Source organism: Chamaea fasciata, unplaced genomic scaffold (genome assembly GCF_029207755.1).
Source record: "Chamaea fasciata isolate MVZ Bird 193981 ecotype frontalis unplaced genomic scaffold, bChaFas1.0.hap1 SCAF_7, whole genome shotgun sequence".
Lineage (NCBI taxonomy): Eukaryota > Metazoa > Chordata > Aves > Passeriformes > Sylviidae > Chamaea > Chamaea fasciata.
In genome coordinates, this window is record NW_027094092.1 from 25,753,446 (window position 1) to 25,774,890 (window position 21,445).

The 21,445-nt window shown below is 40.3% G+C and overlaps 1 protein-coding gene across 1 annotated transcript in view; it reads left to right on the forward strand.

Annotated features, from left to right (window-relative positions):
• Positions 1 to 21,445, forward strand: part of MGA (MAX dimerization protein MGA) — a 59,937-nt gene that overhangs the window by 22,074 nt on the left and 16,418 nt on the right. Inside the window, exons 6-17 of the mRNA XM_066188083.1 lie at positions 1,513 to 1,641; positions 3,011 to 3,109; positions 4,498 to 5,132; positions 5,763 to 6,120; positions 7,034 to 7,257; positions 8,112 to 8,252; positions 8,657 to 8,732; positions 10,107 to 10,627; positions 12,094 to 12,391; positions 14,077 to 14,703; positions 15,286 to 15,585; positions 16,976 to 18,666. Of these exons, the coding sequence (XP_066044180.1) occupies positions 1,513 to 1,641; positions 3,011 to 3,109; positions 4,498 to 5,132; positions 5,763 to 6,120; positions 7,034 to 7,257; positions 8,112 to 8,252; positions 8,657 to 8,732; positions 10,107 to 10,627; positions 12,094 to 12,391; positions 14,077 to 14,703; positions 15,286 to 15,585; positions 16,976 to 18,666 (5,099 nt within the window). The remainder of the gene's footprint in view (positions 1 to 1,512; positions 1,642 to 3,010; positions 3,110 to 4,497; positions 5,133 to 5,762; positions 6,121 to 7,033; positions 7,258 to 8,111; positions 8,253 to 8,656; positions 8,733 to 10,106; positions 10,628 to 12,093; positions 12,392 to 14,076; positions 14,704 to 15,285; positions 15,586 to 16,975; positions 18,667 to 21,445) is intronic.

The following is a 21,445-nucleotide window of genomic DNA, read 5'->3' on the forward strand; positions in this document are numbered from 1 at the left end:
TTGGGCTCATCCTCATGGGTTTTGTCTTGAGTGTATTTTACTTCATGATCCTAAACTGAAAAAATTAGGTTTTTTGCATGTGTGATATTCTTATTTTTGTTTGAGTGTAAAACAAAGATAGGTTTGTTTTTGCAGGTGACAGAAGGAAGTGTAAAGAAAAATAAGCTCTGTACTCCTTCCATTTTATTTGAATAGAAAAAGAGAAATGGATGGCATCTTGACATTAGTCAGTTGATATGTTTTTATACACCACATTGACTTGCTTCTTGTTTTCTCCATGTAGATATGAAAATTACATCTCACTAGACTGTCTATGATAACAGTATCTGTTTAAATAACCATGCCTGAGATTTGTTTTATGTCAGTTGTTTTCAGGCTGCTAGTAAACTGGTCACTGTGTTTTCACTTGTGAACGTAAATGTGTTCGACCAGCACAAGGTTTCTACTGTATGTGCAAATACGACTTTGTTTCTTGAGCCTTGTCAAGTCATACATTCTCAGTTTCAAGACACATACATTTCATGTATCAAGTTCAAACTTGCAGGCAACAGGAGCAACATTTGTAAGTTTCTATAGCTAAAAATCAAAAACCGAAGTTCTCAGCTCCCAGCTGGGAGCTGAATTTGATTGACAGTGATTTCTTGAATTCAGTGTAACAATATTTTCTGAAAAGGTGCAATATCAATTTTCCTAGCTTTTACTTTTCTCAGCACTTCTATATCTATATTTGTTCTGCCATTGACAAAACCAGCTTTTGTTACCAAGGAAATCTTTCAATTTGAGTATTGGGGGTTGTTAATGAACACACTGATGCCGCCACAAATGCGATTCAATGCTTTTAACACAGATAGTTTAGTTTCTGTATAGCCATTTTCCCCCTGTTCAGGACCAAATGAGTCCTGAAAATGCTGTCTAAACTCGTATCATGACAGTCAAAGAAACACACACCCTTTGTTCCAAACTAAAATGTGATTTATTGTCTCTTACTGCTGGTTGAAGCTGTTGTATGTGTGATATATGTTCTTGCACAAGTTTAGCTCAGTATGAAAGGGGATGTGTAAGCACTGCTGGCAGGCTTGATAACTTAGGGATATGAAATGTCAGTCAGCTGACTTGGGTTCAGAGAGTAACTCTTGCCTTAAAAGATGTAAATGGTGCTGACTTACTCAGAAAAACAGACAAAAGGTTTTATTACGAGATTTATTACAACACTGGCACAGTGGTTAATAAATTTCTGTGAAAACTTCAGTAGCAATCGGAAAAACTGAAAAGTTATTCAGTTTTTTTCTCAAATTCCCATTGCGTAAAATGCTCTTTAATTTATACCTGCTATAAATCCAGTGTAAGTAACTGTTATAGCAATAATGCTTTTTTTCAAGTCTCTTAAAATGGTGGAGGAGTGCCAGAAAAACCCATGGTGACTGAATGCTTTATCTCGTAGTGAATATCTTGATTTTCTTTTTCCTAATATCTTGCTGCATTGAGATATTTACTATTACTTGTTTCTTGTAGTGGGACTGAAGTTGAATTCTGTGGACCCAACAATGAGCATTGACTTGAAATATTTGGGTGTGCAACTTCCTCTTTCATACTCAAATTACTCTCTGTGGAGCTATCCAGGTACCAACCCAAATTCTCCAGGTGGGTAGAATACGAGTTTGCTGTAATCTCAAGTGTCAGCTTTTTATTATCAATGAGAAGGAGAGAATGGCTGTTTAGTTCAGCTTGGTATCAGAAGAGATTAAAATGATACTAAAGTGACAAAATAGGAGAACTTCCGTAGATAATTTTGTGGTTACTGGGCAAGGAGTCCTGAGTAATTGTGGCTGGATTATTCTGAGGGTTCCCATTTTGTGATGGTTGTGATCCAGTAATGTTATCTGTGTATTTTATACTGACCTCTCAGACTGTTCAGAAAAAGCTTAGGCAGTCTGAATTTGCCTGATGTTGCTCACATACCAAACAACAACAACAAAAGGTTGTCTTTCACAGAGATGAGTATCAGAATTTTCCAGAAGACCTTGAGATGCCACATGGGGCTACCCTATAACTTCACGATAATAGTTTAATTCAAAAGTTGTGACTGATTGTTCTATTTTGAACTTGCTGGGTATCCAAACAAGTGTATTTCTCATTCTGTGACTGTGGTTTTCATGCTGTTGGTGGGTACTGTTCTTAATAGTGAATTGGATGAACAAAGTATAACTTATCTTACATGCTTAACTTACCTTCTGCTTAACTGTTTCTTCCTCTGTAATATTCTGATTACTTATGTCTTTCTTAATCTACTGCTTTTAGGAGCTGGTAGAGGCAGACGTTGAATTTCAGATTGTTTACACTGCAGGAGAGGAAGATTGAATTCAGAAGACCTCAGTCAGCTTAGTGTTCAGTGCAATTATTTCTAGCCTGAGAATATGTTAAAGGGCCACACACATCCCTGTTAGTATTTTTACATTCCATTTTAGCTCCCACAGTTGATGCATAACTTGACAGAGATGTAACTGCTTGCCATTCGTGATTATTCACTGGCTATGCCCCTAATAGATACTCATCTGAATTTGACAGAACAGTGAGCATTAAATAAAGTTTCTGCAGGTGTTACAAAAGTCATTGGTCCAACGGAGAGGAGAGAATCAAATGACTCTTCTTGCTGAGTGAGGCTGTAGTATGAGCTCAAAACCTGCCTCTTCCATTCTAGCCTACTAATTAGTTGGTCCATTAGACTTGTGGAGCCAACTGCTTTTGCACATTGCTAAGGAGATAAAACGGAAAATAAAAGAAACGCTTTTTGTGGGGGATAGCAGATGCTTGGCCATAGAGCAGAACTCTACAGGAAGCTTGGCCTTCTTGTTACATATTCTATTAATTAAAATAAAATAGTAAAAATTAAGTTGCTTCAAATCTTTTGATTTTGTTACTGTTCACCTATCCCTGAAAACGAATAAGCAGAGTTTGCTAAGACACTGATACACTTGTTTCATAAACTGATGCTAGCTTTCTTCTTTTTCAGATACTGGATTTCCTTTTGTTTCCAGGACAGGAAAAACAAATGATTTCACAAAAATCAAAGGCTGGCGAGGGAAGCTTCATGGTGCTTCTAGAAATGAAGGTAAAAAAAAAGGGATCAACATATATATTTCCAATGTGTGGCCATTTTCTTGACCTTCCATAGGCGTTGCAATTTGGTATTTGTGTGTGTCTTAATGAGAGATGTATTTTTTTATTTTGAGTCTGTTGTGATTAAAGATTTTTTTTTGTACTGGTTCCGTAGTCAGAATGGAGATTAATGAGGGAAGAGAGAAACTTTGAGTAAAATAAAAATACGTGTTCTGTTCTATACAGAAGGCTTGAGTGAAGATCAAAGCTGTAGTGGTTTTGTTTTTGGTTTTGAGTTCATTGGAAGTATGCTACTTCCAGAATTCTGTTCCTTCAGGGATCCTAATGAACCTGAGTAATTTTCATTTATATTGGTGTGTTTTTAACTCCAGTTGGAGCAGGTATGCCTCACATATTTGATTACGTTGCCGTACCTGAAATGAATTGTTGAAATTTGTCAATATTTTACTTTAGATTGAATATTTATATTGTACCTTCTGCATTTCTGTACAGTGTTGTGTTGGAATATTCCAGATGCATTCTGCTATACCAGGTAGGCCAGGTGTTTAGGGCAGATAAAATAAGAGCGGAGGCATAGAAGGCCTGTTGTGAATTTTGTGAATAAATACTCTGTGGGGTCTGGCTGAGCTGGACTGCATTTTCTCCACAGCAGCTCTCACAGTGCTGTGCTGTGCACTGGCTGCTGGAAAGGTGTTGGTAACACACCAGTGTTTTGACTACTGCTGAGCAGTGCTTACAAGGCACCAGGGCTGCCTCTCAACATTCCCCCCTCAGGAATAGCCGGTGGTTGGACATGATCTTTGGAGGGGACATAGAACAGCTCACCCAGACTCACCAAAGGGATATTCCATACTGTATGTCTGCTCAGCAATAAAAGCTTAAGAGGATGGAGAAGGAGTGAGGGCATTTGTTACTTATGATGTTTGTCTTCTGGAGTAATTACTACTTGTTCTGAAGCCCTGCTTCCTGAGAAGTGCCTGTACATCACGCGCTGATGGGGCAGAGAATAAATCTTTTATTTCCCTTTGCTTCCCCACATGGCCTTTGCTTTTACCTGATTAAACTTCCTTTATATTGACCCATGAGGTTTTTTGCAGCTTACTTTCTATCCTCCATTCTGCTGAGAAGGTGAGTGATAGAGTGGCTGGGCGGGTGGCTGGAGTCCAGCCGAGGCCAACCCACCACAAATTACATGTGTGAGGTCTCCACAAAAACAGTTGGGCAGGCTGCTGGTTGTGTTTCAGAACGGATTATATTTGGTGTTCCTTTATTATATACAGCTCTTGTGGAAGAGTGCATTTTTTAGAGATGTATTTACCTATCCTACTGTGTTCCATTATTATTTAACTCCAGGAGTTAAAGTACTCTTCATTTATTTAGGTGGCAGTTCGGAAGGTTCTTTGAAGAATCGCTCAGCGTTCTGTAGTGACAAGCTGGATGAGTACCTGGAAAATGAAGGGAAATTGATGGAAACAAGTATGGGATTCTCTTCTAACACTCCCACTTCTCCTGTGGTGTATCAGCTTCCCACTAAGAGCACTAGCTATGTTCGAACACTCGACAGTGTTTTAAAGAAGCAGTCCACTGTAATTCCATCAACATCTTACACGTTGAAGCCTGTTCCTCCATCATCTACCTCTAGGAAAACAAAGACTCAAACCAGACAGACAAACAGAGTAAAATCATCTTACAGACCTATTTTGCCTTCACCTTTTCCTGCAAAGCAGAAACAGATCTCATCAGTGTCAGGGGAAAAAGCTGCTAAGTCTGCTAGCAGTTTGAATAACCAAGCAGATGGTTTTGTGCTGCCAACGGTGGATGAAAATACATTTCCAAAACAGATCAGTTTGCGTCAAGCTCCGCAGCATCACCAAGCTCCTCGTCCACCAGGTTTGTCTAAATCTCAAGTGAAGTTAATGGACTTGGAAGACTGTGCTCTCTGGGATGGGAAACCACGGACATATATTACAGAAGAGCGAGCAGACATCTCTTTGACAACTCTGCTTACAGCTCAGGTATATCTTTAATAGTTTTTTTCCTGTACTTTTTTCAGTCTGTCCACTTACGGATGTTGCATAGAGATACAGAAAATAAGACTGAAGCTGCTAAGGATCATAATAAAGCGTGAGATTCCTTTGTGGTGTTGTCTTTGCAGTGAAACTTGAGGAGTGCTGACTTAGCAGTATGAAAAAAACTAATTGTGATAGTAGCATATTGATAGACATTATTAATCATTGGATTGTTTAAAATTCTCACCATTGAAATTTGGGTTAATACAATTGTTATTCAGTAGCTGCATTTCCTTGCTATTTTCATTTTTATGTTTTCAGTTGAGCTAACTGCAGGAAAATCCTGTTCATGTAACCTGGTTGTCACATGATAACTTTTGCCTTTTTTACATCCTGCTTATTACCAGGATGGTTTTGCTGTTTTCAGTTGCCTCTCAAATCAAGTCCAAACTCTGTTTTGCTGGGGTTTTGGGGGGTTTGTGGTGTAGAGGATGAGTTTGTGTACGTAAACAATATAGCTTGAGGGGTTTTCTAAATGAACTTTGAATAACAATTTTGCATATGCTTGATTTAATTTTACTAAAATATTCCTCTTACTAAAATTTGAAGTTTCTGCTTCTCTGAAACTTTTTTTAGGCATCTCTTAAAAATAAACCTATCCACAAGATAATAAGACGACGAGCACCTCCTTGCAACAATGATTTCTGCCGACTGGGTTGCATATGTGCCAGTCTGGCACTGGAGAAACGTCAGCCTACCCACTGCCGCAGGCCAGACTGCATGTTTGGGTGTACGTGCCTCAAGAGAAGGGTCTTGCTGGTGAAGGGAGGAACAAAACACAAGAAAATGACGAAAAGGGCTGTGCGTGGAAATCTTGTGCTGTTTGGAACACAGGGTCAACAGCAAGAGGAGGAAGATGTGGAAGAAGAGGGTGATGGGGAGGAAGAGGACACAAAGCAGAAGGATAGGAAGAAGAGAAAAAGGCTGGAATACAGTGAGTATTGTTGGAGATTACTTACAGCAAACCACTAAAATTGGTGGGCATTTTTTATTAGGATGTAGTAGTGATGCCATTTCTAATCCATCTTACTTGCAGAAAATAACTTTTTTTTTTTTAATGCTTACATGCTCAGCATTTTGGGCACTGTGTAGTTATTTATTGAATCAAATAGTTGAAGTTTCTTCTTGATAGTTTAAACTCTTGTTCAACTCAACAAATGTCTTTAAAGACTATGGATATGGAATTATTACTGCTGTTGTTGTTGGTAATGTTCCTTGTTACAGTGCTGTTATCTTTCCCTGTAAATAAGTCAGTATCTAGAGCTGCATTTTCAGTTGGTGTATAGAGCTGTAGAGTTCATGGACTTCCTAGAAAGTATAGTTATTTATGGTAATTTCAGGTCTGGCCTGAAAACCAAATTGGTAGAAACTGCCCATGAATTTATATTTTCAGTTTCTTCCTAACAATACTTGTAGCAATAGCTAAAACAAGGTATTTTCTGGTGTTCTACTGGAATAAATTAATTCTTCCATGTAGCTGCAGTGTACAAGTCCGGGATTTTTTTTTTTTTTTTTTTTTTTTTTTGATGTTTTGTGATTTTTCAGTACACAACATCAGTGGAGGTCACTAATTTTCAGTGGTTTTGTAGATCTTCTGTCACAGTAAAAGTGAGAAATAAGGGTTAGTGTAGAAACATTTTTATTTTCATTTCTTCTTCCTCGTAGACAAATCGTAGTCATTTCTGCCTAGAATTTGAGGCAAGAAGAGCAACCAGTAGTATTTTCTTGCAGTTTGGACTAGTGATTGCTGCATGGCTGGACCTCAAACTCAAACAAAAAATTCTGTTACTGCTGTGTTAGATGGTGTTTTATTTGTAAGTAATTTTTGTTTTTTCTCTTTTTTTCAGCTATCTGTGACTCAGAGCCAGAACAACCTGTTAGGAATTGTCCATTGTGGGTGAAAGTGGAAGGTGAAGTAGATCCAGAGCCAATCTATGTCCCAACACCATCTGTTATTGAACCAGTTAAATCTATGGTACTGCCCAACCCAGAGGTCTCGTTTCCTAGTAAGAGCAGATCTTCCAGTGGAACAAAACCAGGCAGAGTGTACACTCCTAGACCCAATCCAGTGGTAAGAAGAAAAAGAGATGCATGTTTTTCCTTGTACTGAAAATTAAGACAAATACTGCCTAAAGCTTCTGTGCTAGGCAATTTTGGAGAAGTTTGAGGTGAAAGCCTAGGACTGACTGCCTGTAGGTGTGTTGATAAGCTGGGATGGATTGATTGTATACAGATCTTTACTATGCCTGTCTTCTGTTGAGAGTTTACTGTGGCAAAATGGAGATGGTTGAAGGTGATTATGATTCACTAATAGTCTCATTTAAAAGTACAGTAATATATGCTGTTTTTGTCAAAATTATTTTTTGTCCTCTAATGTTTATAATAGCTACATACTGTAGTCTAAGTATGAATTAACTTGCAAAAAACTTTGGGATACAGACACAGAGTGTTCAGTGTAGTTCTGTAGAGGCTTTTTGTTTGTTTGTTTGTTTTTTCTTGAGGTTTCACTGCCAGTGTTCTAAGAATATGGATTTGTGTCTCCCCTCAACTTAGTATTAACAAAAGCAGCAACAGCAGTAGAGGAAAAACAGCCGTAGAGTGGAGTGTAGTTATATCTGAAGAATATACATACCACAGTAGCTATTTAATGTGTACCAGATAATGTTAAACAATGCATGACACTTAGGATTTATTTCTTCACTTAGAAGAATATCTGAATGGGTTTGAATTTCAGGAAGCTGGTGGTGGCTGTGTGATGGTACTGAGAAGACAGATCTAACTTTAAATGCTGGACTTTTCTTTTGACCCTCACTGTTGAAGCATTTATGTTGAAAAGTTTTCAGAAAGCAAAGCTCTTTTGTGAATCTGATGTGCATCTAGAACAACGAAAAGAGGGTTTTGTCTCTCTTTTTTTTTTTCTTTCAGATTCGAGAGGAGGAGAAGGATCCTGTCTATATGTACTTTGAAAGTTTAATGACTTGTGCGAGGGTGCGAGCCTATGAACACAAGAGAGAGGAAAAAAAGCAGCAAAAACACAAAAGTGATTCACAGAGCTGTAGCATAAAGGTAAGAAGTCACACTGTAACTAATTTGTATTATAGAGCAGACAGAAATATTGAAAATTTTGAAGTAATTTTTTCCCCAGAATCTCCTACATGACATGAGGGCTTGACTTGCATTTGGTGGTGGTATGGCTTAGGAAGGTGGAGCCTAAATCACTTTGCAGTGCTGGTAAATTTACCCTGGTACTGTGATTGTCTTGTCTGGGGAAATTCCTGGCTACCACAAGTACATTATTATGTAATGCTTAAATATTCATTGTTGATAGAGCTCTTCTAAGATGAAGCCTGTAACACTGTCAAACAGCATATTTCTGTGGTTTGGGGTGAACTAGTTCATTTTGTGCAGTGATTTTTAGTGTGGAAGTGAGATGTGTAGGGTGAATATTTTCTTGCATTTCTTTCCTCCAGCAAGAGCATGAGCCAGAGCTTCAGTCTCCTGAGAAGACAGCTGGTGAGGTAGACAAAGACACTAATAAATCAAGAGGTAAGAGCTGAGTCAGGAGTATAATTCCACTTCTTGGTAGTTACACGTTTTTGTGGTGTTTCTTAAAAAAATGTAGCTACTGATGAAACAGAATTCTGTTTGCTGGGGGAGTTGTTACAGTTGTTAATAAAAACCTTATGACATGCATACAGTTTCCTGTTTTCTTAGCAGCTGGGGGTGGCCACATGGAGATACAGCAGACTAAATATCCAGTGCTTGCTGCTGCTCTAAGTGTAAAATGACCAGTGTTGCCACTAGCTTGTGTAGCAGTAAAATACAAAACTGCAGAGCAGAGTTGTCTTCAGGACAGATGATTAGATATTTGGAAAGGAATGGAGATGCATGATTTTGCTTTGTCTGGGTATTTTTTCTCCTACTTGTTTTCTTTACTGTCACTTTGTAGTTACTGAAGAATTAAATATCCAAGTAGTCGGGAGAGGATAGGGTCCTCACGTTCTTCACATAGAAGTGGATGGGACAATGAAGCATCTGTGCTTTATTTGGAATTGTTTGATGTTGAATTTGTTTAGTTCAGGTTGAAAGACTGAAGTTTTGCTATGTTAGAGATACTGGATTTGAGTTTCTGGCTTGTGAAGAAATAGACTAGACGTCCATGTTCACTTTCAGTCTGAAGCAGCCCAAATCATGTTGCAAGCCTTAAATGAGGCATATACTAGAGGCATTGTGTCATCTACTAATGTACCACATCTGCCTTTCTGAGCTGATTATTTTACTGTTTAATGTATAGAACAGTGCATGCTACATTTAAGGATAGGAATGGAAAAACAATACAATTAGTTGAAAATGCTGGTGCATTGGTAGGTGAAATTAAAATGGCCAGGACACAGGGCTCAGCATCCTTACAGTTTTGCCAAAAGGGACGTTGTATCTCTAATGATAACCAAAGATCATGCTTCTGTTTACACATCTTCTGCAAAAGACAGTTCTGCTAGTGGCGTGTCCCCTCATGCCATTGTAGGACACAGGTGCTTTTCTGACTCAAAGAGAAAAGTGCCATCTCTTGAATAACCAGTGATGCTTTCTTTCTACTGTGTTGATGTGTTTGGAGGACTTTCACCCATGTATTGAAACAACCCATCTTTGTTTAGCTTGTGATGCAATGGGATACAAGCTGACGTGGTATGGCTGCAGGGGTTGAACTGTGAGAAATAATTACATTAGTTTTGGAGTGAGTTTTTGCTTGCTTGTGAAGCTCTGCAAGGGGAAGTGATGCTTTGAACAATTCTTTTACTTGCTGTTGGTCTGCAGCTGAGCTGAGCTAAGGGTGGAGGTGTGGGCAGAATGAAATTGTTTGACTATCCAGGTGCTTAAAATGCCATAGTATTGCAGAAACCTATTTCAATTCTTTCTCAGAGGAAAGCTGGTGTTCTTCCCGTAGTGAGGGGGACTCTTTCTCCACCTCCTATGTTCATCACACCACTCAAGGTGAACCAACCAAACTTTTCGAGATTATCTCTGACTGCAGCTTGGAGGAAGATCACAATAAGATCTTGACCATCTTATCACAGCATATCAACAGTAACGCGCCACAGTGCCTCAAAGTGGGTAGCTTCATTATTGAATTGGCTTCGGAATACAAGGCCCAGGATGAAAACCATCCTTCTGTCTGCTCCTCCAGAGTGAAAATTTCAGTGCCGTCCTACCAGGACAAGGATGAGAAGGCTGAGATCCCTGTCTTGGAGACTCCTGATGGCGCAGTGGCGTCATGCAATAACTCAGGAAATGTAAAGGTCATACGGGCAGACCCAGTGGACAGACTGCGGGAGAAACTGCAGGGGGGCAAAGGCTTGCCTTTTTACGCAGGGGTTTCTCCTGCGGGAAAGCTGGTTGTCTACAAATGCAAAGCTAATACGAGCCCCTCGGGCTTGATTCAGGTGGGTCCCTCTGCCTTTACTGTGAAGATTAGATGCAGTTTCATCCACTACTATCCCAAAACTCCTTGAAGGGGAGAACACTCTTTGTCTTTTGCCTGTCCAGACAAGAGTTCTTGATATCTGGTGGCATTCCTCTCCATTAGCTTGTCCTTTTCAAGATTTACTCAGTAACAGGAAATCTGATTGAAATCCTGAAACCTGATGCTTTAACGTGTCTTTTTGGCAATTTGGGTCTTGTTGACCCAAGTGCAGAATCTCTTTCAAGATCTTTTTAATTCTTTGTAAAACCCCTTGAAGGTGCATTAGATACATAATGCTTCTAAATGGTTGTTTGAGCCCACAGAAAGAATTTTCTGTGGAAAGTATACACTGGGACAAAACTTTAAAACAAAAATGTAAACATTAAATTGCTTTTTGCTACAGCTTACTGTTAATCTTCACTAACAGCCTGAATCCTCTTTGTAGAACACGTTTTTCATTAAGAGACTTGATAATTCAAAGGGTCTTTTCCCTGCAGTTTTATGTTGCTGACATGGTGTTAAGAATTAGTAGTAGGAACTACAGGGTTAGGATAAAGATCTTTTTCCATCACAGCTATTTGTGGTTATAGTAAAACAACTTTGAGGAAAACCATATGATTTAGAAAATGGCAGTAAGATATGTTTTCATGACACTTTGCAGATATGACATCCACAGAAAGAAAAGCTAGGAGAGAGAAAAAGATCAGGAGAATTCTTAGCTTCCATAAAAGTTGATCAATAAAAACTACTGTTTATTTACTAGTGCCTTAAATACATTCAACTTTTAGAAGGTATTATCAGACAATGTGATAGCAAAATGCAACACTACCCAAACTTCTCATTGTCCACTAGGCATAAAGCCTGACATTCAGCAAGATGTTCTGTTTCTTTCCTGTGCAGTCCATTATCACTATTACTTGGAATTTGAAGTTAGGGAACTCATTGTACCTTAGTTACAGTATCAAACAACGGTGTGGATAAGGAAAATGCTGATGCAGCTTTTACAAGCTCTTTAGAGTTTTGTCTCAATGTATATGTCATCAGTATTCTTTCTTTTGTGATGCTAGGTCTTAATTAGGTTTGAGAATTTTATCCAAAATTGTCCTTCAATTAGGGAACCTATTTCTATTCAGGACTATAGAATAAGCATGAGACAGGAAAAACAGGTGCTAGCTTCACTCTTATCTAATATCAGTGATTTCACATGTTCCTTGGACTCTCTGGTTTTACGTGAGAGTCTGAGCAGCATTTAAAATCTGTATTACAAAAGATAAAACAACAGTTGTTTGAAGTTCTCCCAGGCAATAAAGAAATTAGGAATTCCCATTTGGAATTGCAGTGTTTTTTTGAAAAGGAATTTTTAGAAGTCCCACGGAATGAAACACTTCTCCAGAAGTGGTGAATTAGCGTTCTTTTCACAAAGTTTCCCTTTTCCCCTTTTTTCAGGTTAATGATAAAAGGTATCCTCAGGCCAAACTGCTTTTGGGACAGATGGGGGCATTGCATCCTGCCAATCGGCTAGCAGCTTATATCACAGGCAGGCTGCAGCCCACAGTCCTTGATATCGCAGCCCTCAGTACTGTGATCTCCAAGGTAGCATCCAGTGCTAAAACTCCTGCTTCTGGGACACCATCAGTCCAGGGGCCCACAACATCATCTCCTAAAACTACATCTTCCACCAGCACTACTTCAACCCCCACTGTGACGACTCTGAAAACCCATGTCCCAGCACAGAGACAGATAGGTAGGTTGGAACTTATTACTGTTTTAAATTGCGTGAAGCTGAAGTGCAGAGTGAGTGTACAGCATTAATGTTGATTTCTGTGCAACAGCGCATGCTGCCTTTGGCTGCATTGCCTACCTAAGATGCCTCTGCAATAAGTAACCTCTTCAAAGCAGAAAGTTTTATTTGGACTTCAGAGTAAGATTACAGATGTTGACTATTAGTTGTTCTATTAATGCTACTAGAGCATGTTTTCAAGAGACAAGAGTGGATGGAGACTCTTCAAATATTAACTGGAATTTTTGTTTGGAGTTCCGTTACTATCATTTTTAATTGCTTTTCATCAAACAGGTTAACTTTAAATGAGTAAAGTATCAGTAATACATGGTTCTTCACTGTTAGATTTCCTGCTGATGTTGCACTCATAATTCTTGTGACCGCCAAAGATGTGTGAAGCAGCAGTGAAAGACAAGATGGTCCAAATCTGGATTAGCGAAACAGGTGTGCAGCCGATAACCACGCCAGCCTCTAATCTCATTGGGTTTCACAAGCTAAACAGGGTTGGATTTAGACAGCACTTAGAGTTAAAAAAAAAAAAAAGATTGGAAGATTCGTGAGTGTGTATCTGAGTTGTTACTGCGATGGTTACCCCAGTGTGGCAAGAGAGGAAATTGCCCTTAACTATTACATTTTGCATGAGTTTAAAAAGCGTTCTAGTATCTGCCCACATAATCCCATGCATTACTTAAAGATCTGAAGAAGCTTTGCAAGGGAAAAGGATGTTACCTGTGTCCTGGAAAAACTTTAATTTCTGATTGTTTATTTTGTTTCTTTCTTCCTAAATTTTCATTGCTGCGTAAATGGGTGTGTTGTTTTTCTTGTCCTGTAATAAAACTTGTTGTTTTGTGTGTTCCTGCAATGTTGAATGAGCTGGCTGTGTTTCATTGATGGGCGAAGTCATTGCTGCGTATGTGATTTAAGTAAAAAGTACCAGTTGTGGCATAGTCTAGGTTAAAAATGCTGTTTGCATAAATAACTGCAGTGCTTAAGTTGGTCTTGCTCCATAATCTCTGTGCTGTTGTACTCATCTGTAGACATCTGGGGTGATGTAAATGCAGTGTTCTGGTTCCTTGGAGAGCAAGGGATGAGGTAAAGGATCTTCCTAACAGTGACTAATTTCCATTGGTTAAATTTGTTCCATCCAGTCTGCAATTGCTCAAATGTCAGTGGAATTAGAAGGGGAAACTCTGTATCCTTCCCATCTATTTCCCCTGTGCCTGTGTAAGATGAATTCAGTAGAAGGGGGTGAAAATTAAGAAGCAGTAAGAAGGGGAAGATGACACAAGTTGTTACACAAAGAATTTGAGGTTTAGAAAATAGTTGGAGCTCATTGTTTCACTTAGATGCTTGTTTTCCTGCAGTGTTAGTTAGGATTATCCATTGTTTCACAATGTAGAACAACCCTTCAAGACTTGATTCTTTGGTGTATCTGGGAAGAAATGCAATAAAAAGCTACAGTAGTGGAATAAGGCAGAGGTATTTCTAACATGTAAGGCATATCCAGGACTGCCATAAAGGTTTTGATTTAATTACAAGGTACATAGAAAAAGGAGGCTCAAATTCATGCTGAAATTACAGTTGTAGCTTCTCATGAAAGGCAAAGAGGAAATCTATTAAAATTTTGACCTGCAAGTTTTTATTTGCAGCTGCCCGACCCTCACCTGGTGGTGTGTTTGCCCAGTTTGTGATAAACAAAGCAGGAGCTCTACAGCAGAAGATTCCTGGAGCGAGCGCACGCCAGGCTGCCTCAGGGCGACAGTTTCTCAGTATCAAGTCCACACCGATCACGGTTATTGCTCCCGTGGCTCCTTCAGTGCCATCTCCAGCTCTGTGCACAGTCTGTCCTGGGGTCACTGCAGCCACCACGACTTCTACAGTTACTGTGGAAAGTACCAGCGTAGCAGCATCTACTGTGACCTCTCCTAGCCAGACAAAAGCTGGTGAATCTCCCTGTTCTCCTCCTGCAATTGCAGTCACAGCTGCTCCTGCAACATCTGGAATCAGCACGTGTACTACTCCATCCACTGCTCCTACTGCGACTCTGAACACAACAAAAACAGGGATTGTTACAGCAGTAACAACGTCATTCCCAAAAACTGTAGTAACGCCACCAACTGTTACTTGTGCTGTTGTCACAACATCCACTTCTACAGTTGTACTGACAACAGCTGCAGCAGCTACACCTGTGGTGACCACACTGACTTCCTCTGCTGTCTCTGTTCCAGTGATACTATCAGGAGTTAATTCAAGTCCTCCACAGAGTCAAAAAAGAGGTAATGCTTAGGTGCTTTGGGTTATTACTGCAAACACTTGGTTTTTTAATTCTGCTTCTTTTCATAGCTAAAATACAGTTTGCATCTGGTTTCAGCTTAAATACGGACTCACTTGCCTTGCCCCCCTTTCCAAAACAGGATAAGAAATGTCGTCTCTTAAGTTGCTTTTTGTATTCCAGCCTGAACTGGTAGAGAGAGGAAAAAATAAAACTATCAGGTCAGTGACTGCTATGAAGTGAGCTGGAAGCCTCACATCATCCCTTGACCTATAGCAATGTATGGCGCAGTTATGACTGCTAGAATTTCATGGCTGGCATGGAGTTCAGGAATTAGGTATGGAATTACTGTCTTGTGTCATGGTTGAAAAATGCCAGTGGAACAACACAGAAAAAACCCCAAACTGTTCTGACCTACTTGGTTCCATGCATTCTATGAATAAAAAGATAAAAACTTGCCTTCAAATAAATTTGAAAGAGATGCAGTTGTTTCCAAAATATTTGCACTTGTATTTATTAAGAATAAGGCCTGATTCATAGGCAGTCTCTTAAACTGATTTTTTTGTAACTTGTTAAAATATTTCAGAAGATGCTGTTCCTCAAGCTGCAAGTAAGACTCCCCCAAAGATAGCTCCTGGAACAGACAAACGTGTTGGACCTCGATTGCTGCTGATTCCAGTGCATCAGGCGTCTTCTGCCCTGCGTCCACTGAACAACACCCAGGTGGCACAGAGGCAGAGGATGGTGCTTCAGCCTCTCAGGAGCCCTGGGGCTGTGAACCTGTTCAGACATCCCAATGGGCAAATCATTCAGCTCGTTCCCCTGCAGCAGGTTCGAACTGCGGGTGCTCAGCCCAGTGTGCAGCCAGTGATGCTCCGCAATCCAGGTACAAAGTCCGGTGCTTCTTTTGTGACTGACGGGTGTGTTACTCAGAAGTGAACAGTGGGGTAAATGGCTCTGTGATGCTTTCACCTGCTGAAAGTATTTGAACAGGGTCTAATTTGGTTCTGTGTGAGTAGTTGAAGGCCATAGTGAAATTATTCAGATGCAGTGCAACTTAAATACCATGTGTATAATGTTCAGAAAGTGCAGTTAGAAGCTAAGTCAACAAAATTCGGAGGTTCTGTGCAGCCCGTGTGTGTGTGGCAGTGGAGCCATGTCCATTATACTGTCACAACTTACAAGACTCAGCCTGGTGTTTCAAAAACAGTTCTTGTTGGAGATCCTCTTAAAAAGGATGAGCTGTTACCCTTGTTTTGTTGGATGTGCTGCTCTGTTTTCTTTAAGTTTCCAGGTTGGTTAGTGTGTTTACAGAAGATATTCAGATGAAATGTTACACTACAGTGCAAAATTGCCTGGGTTTTGCCTCCTTAGGAGTATGAGAATAAGTGTGATTTTCAGCTATTTCTCTTGTACACAGTTGAAGACAGGGTTGGAAGAGTTAGAAATTGTAGGTTGTGTATGCTGTTGTACGTATTTGTAAATTCTAACCCAAATGTATTTTAAATGCAGTTTTACTCTGTAGTAGGACCTTTCCTTCTGTTCTCCCTGAATCAAAATAGAGGGAGATAGAATGGGGTGGAAGGGAGAGCGAAAGCAAACACAGTAGACAAAACTATGGGGAGGAGAGCAAACAGTGCTGAGCTTTAGTTGAAGTTTGTGCATGAGGTGTAGTAAAGAATCTGTCAATAGGTTTATTTAAGTTCTGTCTGTTTTGAGACTCTTGCTGAACAAGAGAAGCTAGTTGCCAGTGGTAATATTTTTCCTCCTTGTTTATGGAGTGTTGAAATGCTGCAGAAGAGTTCATAAAGGTGAAAAAGATAATGGTATAATTGTGTAATTTTGGTATTCTTTTTTCTCCTTGGAAAGTCTTTTTCTGAGAGGAAAAAAGATTCTAAAATTAAATACTATTTTTTACTTTTTTATTTTGAAAAATCCCAATTTCTTTGTTTTCCCATAAATGTGACATGGGAAAGTAAAATACAGGACTTTCAATGCTATGTCTTTCCTTGATCCAAAAGCTTAGTGCTGGAACTTAACATGAAGTCTGTTAGAGTCACCAATTCATGTGTTTTATTGGGGTGTTACTTAAAAAAAAACCAAGTTTATGTGTCTGTATGCAGGACCAGCTTTTTCACTGAGAACTTGTGGTCAGACACCTGATTCTGTTATGATCCTTGAGAGTGGTGTCTGCTTCTAGTACAGCATCAATTCTAAAACTGGAAGGAAAAAGTTGCTTTGAGAAGGTCTCAGGTGATGTTTGGTTTTCCTCACAGGATCTATTGTAGGAATCCGGTTGCCTGCACCTTCCAAGCCTCCTGAGTCGCCTGTTTCTCCCACTTCCTCTGTATCTTCCACTTCTCCTGCTGCAAATTCAGCTACAGTACCCAAGTTATCCCCCCCATCCAACCCAGCCACACAAGCATCTTCTCTTCTTCCCTCAGTAACAAGTTTTGTGTCCCAGGCAGGCACTCTGACTCTGAGGATCTCTTCCTCTGCCACCAGCAATGTCACGAACCAAACAGCCTCTGAATCTAAAGTAAACTGCAGCTCGGGTGGCCTGCCAGCCACCACCACTAATCTCATACCTTTGCAGTCGGGAAGCTTTGCTTTACTTCAGCTCCCAGGACAGAAGACTGTGCCAAACTCTATTCTTCACCATTTTGCATCTCTTCAGATGAAGAAGGATTACAGGAAAATATGCAAGAAAGAGGACTCAGGTGCTGCTCAGCAGAAGGAGAACGGGAAGGCTCCATGCTCAGGTGACACGGAAGTTACAGAGTCTGATGTCACACTGCTAGATGGGAAACAAGAAGAAAACGAGTTGTCGATTAACCAGTCAAATGCTGTTGAAGAGTCAGCATCTGGCATAGTCACACCTATCAGTGATGGAAATTCCACTTCATTAGAGATAGTGGAGAAGCACACAAAGGTGCTAGAGAGTTCCTGTGATGACAGCTTTTCTTCTCAGCATGATGTTTCTGCAGATGTCGTGTCATCTGACCATTCGTACATCAGTGAGAAGCCAAATGATGAGGAAGAAAAAGAGGCTTCTGAAGAGAAAGAGGATTCTGTCAGTTCTGAAACTGTTGTGGAGGCAGTTTCAGCTAACTCTGTAACTGTTTGTGGGTCATTAGATGAGTCTTCAGTTGCTCCTCTGGATAATGCACATTCCCAGAGTCATGAGAATTGGGAGACTGCACAGTTGAAAAATCATGGGCAGGAACAAACACCTGCTGAACAGGAGATGAAACCAGTAAAAGAGGAGGAAGAAGATGCACACACCCAGATGGAAGAGGACAACAGAGCAAGTTCTGGGCAGTTGTGTAGTCAACAAGAGCAAAATATACAGCTGAAGATCAAGGAGGAACAAAGAGAGACTGAACTGTTTGAGAACAAACAAGAACTCCAGGGTGATGCTGCACAGCTAGATATGGAAAGGAAGGCGTACAAGGGCTCTATAGAAGTGGAAAACATAGGGGAAAAAACAAGAAGTAGGTCTGAAATCGCTTCTGCAAAAAGCGAGGATAATGCTTCAGGAGAAGAGCATACAGTCGATACGGAGGAAGGTAAAGGAAACACAGCTAGGCAGGAAGGCAGTAACAGCCAAGAACAAGGTGCTTGTGTTTCTCTGGAAGAAATGAAAACGGGCCATGATATTCTAACACATGTTAACAGTTCTTGGAGCAAAATATCCAGCATTGTACCCCCTTTAGAAAACAGAAGCGAAGTGGATAACAAAGCTGATACATCAGAGAAAAGTGACTTCCTGGCAGCACCAGAACAGAGGGTACAAAAAAAAGGTTGCATGCCTACTATTGATATAACTGCCGATGATTTGGAAGAGGATGAAGAGGAAGATGAGGAGGAGGAAGAAGAGGATGAAAAAACTGATGATTCTGCTGATGAGATGCTGGATGGTGCTTCTGACTTCCCAAGTGAAGAGGAAGTAGATGTGGAAAGAGTGGTAAGCATTTAACTATTTATGAAGGGTTTTTTTTTTTTTTAATTGACCAACTAACATGTCACAACCCATGGATTTGAAAGAGTATGATGTTTGTGTTTTGGACTTCAGTTTCTTTAGGAATGTAAATTGGATTCCAAGTGGAAATGTCTCTTATTTCTTAGTTGCATGCTTTTTTTTTTTTAGGTAGCAGTGTAGTGGCCTTGTAGAAATTGCCTGTTTTTCAGATAACCGGAGTTATATTGAACAATCTATAATAGAACCGTTGCAGGTTGTCTTCCTCCAGTATTTACTCAAGTACTTTGGTTACTTGTAATGTGACTTAATGATCCAAAAATGCAGTAAACAGTCTAGTATTTCTGTTATTTTAAGATGTTTTCTTCTATTTAGTTTTTGTAGCCTTAGTTAACATTTATTTCTGGAAGGAATGTTTGAATCCATCTTTAAATGCCTTTTTTAAGTTAATAATACATTTAAATAGTATGTGAGAGCTGTCATTCCTTGTTTGATAGAAAATAAATTGCTCCAAAAGGCACAGAATAAGGATAAAACATTGTGGTTAGGGTAGTTAAGATACATTTAGATTTTAATGCTCATAAAATTCCCGTCAAATTTAACACAGAAAATAAAGTAATCCAGTGTGTAATTCCTTTACTTCTTACATATCACTACATTATTTAAGAAACAGCGCATTTTTATTTAAAATTATGAAGCTCTTGTTTCATGAATCAGTCAAATGGACAAATGAATTAAGGTAGTCTTTTCTTGGGATGAGATACAAGTGGAAAGAGAGTGGTTAAATTGAAGAAGAGTTGAAGGGCAGACACATTAAAAATAGCAGAGGTAATGTTTATGTCTTCCAGGTAGAATTCTTTTAGAACTTTTTGTATTAATGTAGTCCTCTTGCAGTTGAAAATCAGACTAGAGTTCTTTGGTACAAACATGTCTAGAGGATTCTTTGAATTCCTGGGCAGTAACTTCTTGGTCCAGGTACTACAGGAGCCAGCTAGGAAAGATGCTCTCCTTGAACTGCTGCTCAGTAACACAAAGGGGCCTGTGAGTGAAATGGCAACTGACTGCTGTCTTGGCCACAGCAGCCATGAAACAACAAAGTTCAAATCTCTGGTGACAGAAGGAAAAGTGCCAGCAAGACTTCAACCCTGCGTATGAGGAGAGCAGACCTCAGGCTGCTTGAGGAACTAGTGAGGAAGGTCCCTGAGGTTACCACCTAGCTGAACAGTGATAGCCAGTTGATTTAATCCTTCTGGATTTCAGGAAAGCATTTGAAACTTTCTCTCACTGGATCCTTCTGGACAGAACGTCCAGCACTCAGCAGGATAAACACATCATGTGATGGATGAGCAACTGGCTCATGGGTCAGTCTTGACGGGTGGTAGTGAGTGAGGTGACATCAGACTGGTGAACGGTCACTAGTGGGGTTCTGCAGGACTCCATCCTTGGCCCTGTGCTTTTCAGCATCTTCATAAATGACTTGGAGGCAAGACTGGAAGGGATACTATATAAGCTTGCCAGAGATGCTTAGTTGGGAGGAGCTATTGACTCTCAGAGGTCGAGAAGCCTTGCAGAGTGACCAACTGTATGAAGTTAAACAAGGGAAAGTGCTGGTTTCTGCAGCTGGGACAGAGCAGCCCTGGGTATACAAACAGCCTGGGAGATGAGAGGCTGCAGAGCAGTGCAGTGGAAAGGGACCTGGGGGTCCTGGTCTGTGGCAAGTTGAACATGAGCCAGCAGCCCTGTCAGCTGGGAGGGCCAGCCATGTCCAGGGGTGCGTCAGGGACAGCGTGGCCAGCCGGGCAAGGGAGGGGGTTGTCCTGCTCTGCTCTGCTCTGCATGGGGGCAGCCTCACCTCGAGCCCTGGGGGTGTTTTGGGAGCCGCAGTATAAGAAAAACATGAAACTATTACAGGGCATCCAAAGGAGGGCTGTGGGGGTCTCAAAGGGCCTTATGGGAGTGAAGAGAAGCTGTATAATTTGCAGCTGAGGTTAATTGGTTTGTTTAGCCTGAAGGAGACTGAGGGGGTGAGACCTCATTGCAGTCTGCAACTTCCTTATGAGAGGAAAAGGAGGGGGAGGCACTGGTCTCTCTGGTAATCAGTGGCAGAACCCAAGGGAATGGAATGAACTTGAGTCAGGGGGGTTTAGATTGCATGTTAGGGAAAGGTTCTTACTCCAGAGAGTCACTGGACACTGGAACATGGTCCCAGGGAAGTAAGTGATCACAGCAGCAAGCCTGACAGAGTTCAAGAAGAGTTTGGACAATGCTCTCAGGCACATGGTGTGATTCTTGGTGATGGTGCTGTGCAGGGCCAAGTGATGGTTCCAACAATTTCTAACTTGGGATATTCTGTTATTCCATGATACCCAAGTGAACAACTCTGGCTTTTAGAGAATCTCTTCAACTTCCAGAAAAATAGACTAATCAGTTCATATTCCAGTTTGCTGTTCTCAGACAAGGTGATAGTATCTCAGCTTGATGAAGGTGAGAAAACTAAACACAGATCTTAGTTTTGGAAGTTCTTTTAAGTTGAAAACTGAATTGTTGCTGTCATGTCTTCATTTGGGTGGTTGTGGTTTCATACATCCTCTATCCTTCAATAACTTGAGCAGAGTTATCATCAAGTTTTGAGAACCACTGTTAGTTAATCTGTTCCTGATGCCAGATAAACTTTCCAGACTTGGTAGTCTTAGGAATTTGTTGGTAAACCAACAGTAGTGTCTAGATCACAGAGTATTCTGTTACCAAGGTTGATGTTTGAAAAGTG